Here is a 6,354-nt window from a genome sequence, read left to right on the forward strand (position 1 = left end):
AAGCCTTTGGAATCTCCTCCCCCTCGATCATGACCCCTGAGGTAATTATGTCACATCTTGATTGGGATGACCTCAGTCAGCTTACATTCGCCACCAAGTGCATTACGGAGAGTTTGAGGGTTCACCCGCCCATTCTGCCTCTGACCCGATGAAGACATGATAATTCCAGGAGACCTTGTCATTGCACAGGCTACTCGCTTCACTGATGTCACATCAAATCCAGAGACTTCACTGCGGTAAAACAAGTATGAAAACAATATTTAAAACAGATGCTATCATATTTTTCTATCTGTAGGACATTTGTGCTTGATAAGTATTTCCGGTGTTCATCGTAATCCTGTCATCTGGAGCGATCCAGAGGTAAGACTCGCTCTCATCCACACTGAAACAAATGAGAACATTGGGAATGATGTCTGCAGTCTCTCTTTTCAGATGTTTGACCCCATGCGGTTTGATCCGCAGAGGCCGAAGGAAAGATCACCTCATGCTTTGATGGCATTCCCTGCAGGACCCAGGTACAGTTCACACTAAAGTATACACTCACAAATGAATCTTGTTCAGTAAGAGAGTTCATCTGTGTTGGACTCACCAATCAGATTCTTCTACTGTTTCTCTTCTGTGTATGTCTGCTAGGAACTGCATCGGTCAAGAACTCTTCTATGGCAGAACAAAGGTGGCGGTCGCTAAGGCGCAAGCTGTCAAAGGTCCAGAATTCTGCCCGGGTCCAAACCGGTGCGTCGCCTCTAAAACCTGCTCAAGAGAGAAGAAGGAGGAAGGATTTTAAACTTTCAACCTCTCACGCTGTCTCTGGAGTAGTAGCCTCCAAAAATACATTTAGACATTTAAGCAGCAACCATTTACATTTCACTGTGATTTATGTAAATATATAGTAAACAAGTCTGTCATTTTGTTTTATAAATCTGTGTGTACATTTTTATGGAAATTAAGTATTTCACACAGTACGCCACTGATAACAAGAATATATCTGCACATGTGACACGCACTCAACCTGTGAAGTCCAGGGCCCGTTTGCATAAAGCACCTTAAGTGTAATTTTCCCTTAGGTGTGCCTTTAAATATACCTTAAGTTTTACTAAAGTTATTCTTGTCTTTGGTAAAGGGAAATCACTTAAGAAAAACTTAAGGTGCTTAATGCAACTGGGCACAGGAACTGTAGATGTGATGAGCGACATCTGGTGTTCACAGCTCGTGCAAAACACACCTGCAATAAAAACAAGCAGAAAACAAGCACGATCTATTATAAACATTTTCCAGAAAAAAATTCACATTAATTTAAATAATTACACAGCAAATACAGAAAGAAAATACACACTAGAGCTGCTTTAGGCAAACCAACATATACTCCCTCACATCTGTGACTAACATAAGAGAATATTCAATAACACACCCATGAGTTAAAATAAATCTCTCAAAACATCTACATGTACATTTTAGAATGGAGCTGTAAGTTTAGTGTATATAATACTGAGACTGAGCTCACATCTGAGTTTTGTTCGTATCTCTTTTGTAGAGTCTACGACTTTATTGATAAATCTCACACCGAAATTTTACCAACGACAATGAAAACATCAAGATGTAAATCAAATCACCTCAGCTGCTCTGCGCAGATCGCACGTCAAACGGGAGCAGCGTGATCTCGCGATACGTGGATGTTTAACGCGAACGGCTTATTTAATCACACAGATTCGTTTAAATAATGCACTTAGTTCAAAGAGTCGCTAGATGGCGTCTTTTACACCATAAACTTTATTACAGTCACTGATTCGTGTTCTCTGCTTGTTAAACATTTGCCCAATGCTCTCAGCTGTAACAAATTGACGAAACATCCCAATTTAAATGATTATTGTAGTTTAAGTCTTTATTTCAATGGTTTATGTTTATATTTAAGGTTTGCTTTTGTTTCCATTGGTTACTAATATTGTCGATGACGTCAGAGATCAACGCAAATTTGTTGACAGCGCGAGCAAGTGCCGGACTTACTAGTTTGTGTTTGCGATTACTTTTACATTTGCGCTTTGCAAAAAAGTACCATAAATACTTTTTTTAGTTTAGTATTTAAGTATTTTAGTTTCACATCATGGGACAAGTTAACTGTGGATGCTTGGGCCACGAGACGTCAGATCCGGAATGCAACCAAACACTGGAGCAATGTTGGGTAAGTTACTCTGAAAAGGTGATAATAACTATAAGCTAATACATATTAAATAGTGTTATTACATTACTGTACAAATTACTCCATCCATTCCTAATTACTTTCTACGTCCTACATCAATCTTGATTAGCATTGATTCAAGGATAGACATGAAACGGCTTTCTTAATTATTTCAAATAAATAACTTCATGAATTATTTTTACTAACTGACCAAAGTATACCAAATGCGAGAAGGATACATTAAAGCATACATTTTAAATTTAGACTTAGTGTTGATGTCATTTTCACTATTGAATATATTACACAGTATTTAGTTCAATTACATCAGAAGAAACTGTAATTAAACTACAGAAAAAAAAGAGTAATCCCTTACATACTTTTTCAAGCGGAATGTTATTAAATTACAGTAACTAATTACTTAGTAACTCATTATAACCAACACTGTACAGGAGCAAGAACAGAGAGGAGCACAGCGTCAAGATGACTCCACACCGACAAGTTCCAGACATGACAAGAAAATGAGGAAGATCAAGAAAAGATACTCCATAAGAGAGCAAGAGGGAGTGATCTCAGAGAATCTGGAGGACAGCACATCTGAAACAAAGACTGAAAGTATTTGAGAGAGAAAGAAAGCCAGGGAAGGTAGGAGAGAGATGAGGAAGAGAGAGAGAAAGACAGATGATGCTGAAGGTATAAGGAGAGAGTCAACACTGAAACCGCTGGTGAAAAACTCTGCTTCAGTACCTGTGAGGTCAAAGAAAGCCAAGAAAAGAGCCAAACATTCAGAGCAACACGTGAACGTATCGGAACAAAAGAGAGAGATGAAGAAGATGCAGACTGACAACAAAACAAGTCCTGCAGTTCACAGAAAGTCTAGGAAAGAATCCAGAGATGCTTCTCCATTGAGCATCGATTCCTTGACACTTTCACTATCTCCTCCACCGATCCAAGTCGCTCCATGCCCACCAGCTGAGAGGATAAAATCCTGTCATCCATCAAGGCTGGAACGGCTGGTTATACGTGTTGATCCTCAACCCTCTACTGCAACACCTGAGAGATCAAAGGTGAGACGTTCAAGGAGGAACCAGAGGAAGGAAGCTGAAAACATGTATCATGAAGGTAAGAAAACATTTATAAAGACATGACAATATTAAATTTTTTGAGGTAAAACTTTGAAACTCTCTTTCTCTTCATTCATCAGTGCCTAAACCGCTGGCGATACGTGTTGATCCTCAACCCGCGACTGCATCACCTGAGAGATCAGAGGTGAGACGTTTAGCAAATAAACTGAAGAAGGGTGAAAAGAAAACGGATCATGAAGGTAAGAGAAAGTTTATAAAGATGTGACAAGAGTGCATTGTGCTGAGGTAAAAACATTGTGACTCTCTAAATCCCATCATTCATCAGTGCCTGAACCGCTGGTGAGACGTGTTTATCCTAAACCATCAACTTCATCACCTGAGAGATCAAAGATGAGACGTTCAAGGAGGAAAGTGATGAAGGAAGCTGAAAACATGGATCCTGAAGGTAACAGAAAGTTTTTAAAGTTTTCACAGTTGAAACACTTTGCATGTTGAGGTAAAACCTTGAGACTCTCTCCATCTCTTCATTCATCAGGGTTTCGTCGATCTGCCTCACCCGACCCGAATCCTGAACAGACGGAGGTTGCAAAATATGAAGGTAAGAGAAAGTAGGTGATGTATGACAAGATGAAACTAAAAACATCAACACTCACTTCATCTCCTTTGCCAATATCAGCTGGTCCACCAACACCAGCTCCAACAGCTGAGAGGGTAAAATCCCATCATTCATCAGTGCCTGAACAGCTGGTCACCACACAGTCTGATCTCTTTACACACCTTGTCTTCATGGACATTGAAGATGAAGATGAGGTGCAAATCATCTCTCCATTTGTGCTGAAGGACACCAGACAGAGAAGACCTAAGCCCATGAGGAAAAAACAAACGATGTTTAGTTGGATGGAGGAGAACAAAGAGATGCTGGAGAGTGAAAGATCAGCGAAGAAAGTGAACAATGCTAAAGACACGGACCATGCAGGTAAGAGAAAGTGTATCAGATGTGACAAGAGTACATTGTGTCGAGATAAAACATTGTGACTCTCTCAACGTTTTCATTCTTCAGGATCATCTCCTTACATCCCATATGAATATACCGAGGCGATATCACTGTCAGCACCTTCATCACAGTCTGATCTCATCCTCATGGACATGAATGATAACACCGAGTCTGATGAGCCTGAGGTGAAGTTCATCTCTCCATTTGAGCTGAAGGACACCAGACACAGAAGACCCAAGGCTGTGATAAAAGATCAACCGATGTTTTGTTGGATGGAGAACACGGAGATGCTGGAGAGTGAAAGTGAAATGGATGAAGTCCAGCCAGAAGCTCCAGAGCAGCAGGAGACACCTGTGAAAAAATCCCATCCAGAGAGCAACACTGACAAACAACAAACCCTTCTGAAGGAGAAAGACACTCATGAAAACAACATCATGACAGGTCCTTATGGTCCCGCTGGAGATACCCAAGATCACCTGAAAGGTCCAGAGAAAACCAAAGCTCCCAGCAAAACAAAAGGAGTATTTGTTCTTCATCACTGGCTTGAGAAAAAGACCAAAGAACGACAGGAGGAGAAAATGAGAAAAGAAAGGGAAATAAGAGAAACACAGTTACTGAGGGAGAGATACCTCAACAGTCCAGCATTGAAGCATTTGTGTGTTAATAAGAACAACTCTCACTATATCCCGAATCTCCTTCTATAACTCACACTACTGTAACAGTAGTGACTCCTCATATGCTCCTCATTTACCCCAAACCTCCTATACATTGCTTTTCTCTTCATGTGTGCAAAAAAAACATTTAGTTTTATGTGCAAAATAATTAAGTTTATGTGTGATATAAATAAGTATATGTGTTAAAATTTAGGTATATGTGCAAATAAAATGAAGTATATGTGAAAAATAAATGAAGTATATGTGCAAAAAAACATTTATATGTGCAATAATATACGTATGTGCAATTTTCCCTTAGTGTGTGCCAAGAAAACTCAGTTTTACTTAACATGTGTGCAATGAATAAACTTGTCTTTGTTTAAATACACATTTTTGAAGTTGTACATTTGTCATTGTTTTATAGAAAATAATATTATTATTATATAGATTTCTGTCATTCACTCACCCTTATGTCGTGTTAGATTCTTCACAGCTTTTCCACACAACGACCATTAACGTCTATCAAACTCTCAAATAGAATAAACGCAAGAACCATCGCCTCGTGAGGATGAACCGCTTCTTCTAAATTTTACCTAACGATTACATTAAATACATCTCAACTAGCTTCAGGCAGGTGTGTTCGATTGCGCAGTGCCGGCTGATGTCTCCAGCCATCAAATGCTCCGTGGACGAACAGGTGATCCTGAGCGGAAGTTGTCTCAGAGTGGCATGCGTGTCTGATACCAAACATTGAAGAGATTCTACGGGCTGGGTCATTTTCAAAATATGCTCAAAAGCCTGTCCCTACACTTTACAGGCATGTGAAAGCTTCCAAATGAAAAAAATCCACCCGATTTAGTCGGCAATACGCAACTCAGCGCCTTTTTATAATAATGATTGCTAATTAAGTCTTTATAGTTTTTAACTTTTTTTCTAAATTAATTTGAATTTCATTTGTAGGCTACTTGAAAAAACAAATGTCCCCCTCCTACATTTAACTCTTTTGTATGGCGCATAAATTCTGATTAAAGATGCAATTAATTATTTGGGTGTAAAAGTGTCTTTAAATTCAAATATGATTCCTGCAGAGCTGGAAAGTGGGCATGGAAAGCAAGATAAAATAGCCGTTTTAGCCCTAGATGCTTACAAAGCAGTTGATAGTGTTGCGTGGCCCTACATATTGAGGACCATAGAAAATTTGGTCTGGGACAAAACTTCTCCTCGTGGGTAGAGATGCTGTACCTTTGCCCCTCTGCCTCGGTTCTCACCAACAGCAATAAATCGCCCTTGTTTCTTCTTCATCGGGGAACCCACCAGGGTTGTCCATTGAGCCCTTTACTTTGGCGCCATAGCGATGGAACCTTTGGCAGTGAGTATAAGGGGTCATCCGCAGATATCCCCTGTCAAGATGGGGGGCATGGAACATCGGATTTCCTTGTATTCGGATGATGT

The 6,354-nt window shown here is 39.8% G+C and overlaps 1 protein-coding gene across 1 annotated transcript; it reads left to right on the forward strand.

Annotated features, from left to right (window-relative positions):
- The first annotated feature begins 2,826 nt into the window (after positions 1–2,826).
- Positions 2,827–4,953, forward strand: LOC130428687 (uncharacterized). Its single transcript, XM_056756875.1, has 6 exons — positions 2,827–3,292; positions 3,375–3,494; positions 3,581–3,700; positions 3,791–3,853; positions 3,932–4,231; positions 4,316–4,953. Exons 1-6 carry the CDS (start codon positions 2,827–2,829, stop codon positions 4,951–4,953), a joined length of 1,707 nt encoding a protein of 568 aa, XP_056612853.1.
- Positions 4,954–6,354: the final 1,401 nt, after the last annotated feature.

Source organism: Triplophysa dalaica, chromosome 9, assembly GCF_015846415.1.
Source record: "Triplophysa dalaica isolate WHDGS20190420 chromosome 9, ASM1584641v1, whole genome shotgun sequence".
NCBI classification, from domain to species: domain Eukaryota; kingdom Metazoa; phylum Chordata; class Actinopteri; order Cypriniformes; family Nemacheilidae; genus Triplophysa; species Triplophysa dalaica.

What these genes read in the sequence shown, in the direction of transcription:
- LOC130428687 (XM_056756875.1), top strand. Translation starts at nt 2,827, where the DNA reads ATGAGGAAGAGAGAGAGAAAGACAGATGATGCTGAAGGTATAAGGAGA. An exon ending in GGAGGTTGCAAAATATGAAG is followed by an intron (nt 3,854 to 3,931) that starts GTAAGAGAAAGT and finishes TGCCAATATCAG; the next exon opens with CTGGTCCACCAACACCAGCT. An exon ending in TAAAGACACGGACCATGCAG is followed by an intron (nt 4,232 to 4,315) that starts GTAAGAGAAAGT and finishes TTCATTCTTCAG; the next exon opens with GATCATCTCCTTACATCCCA.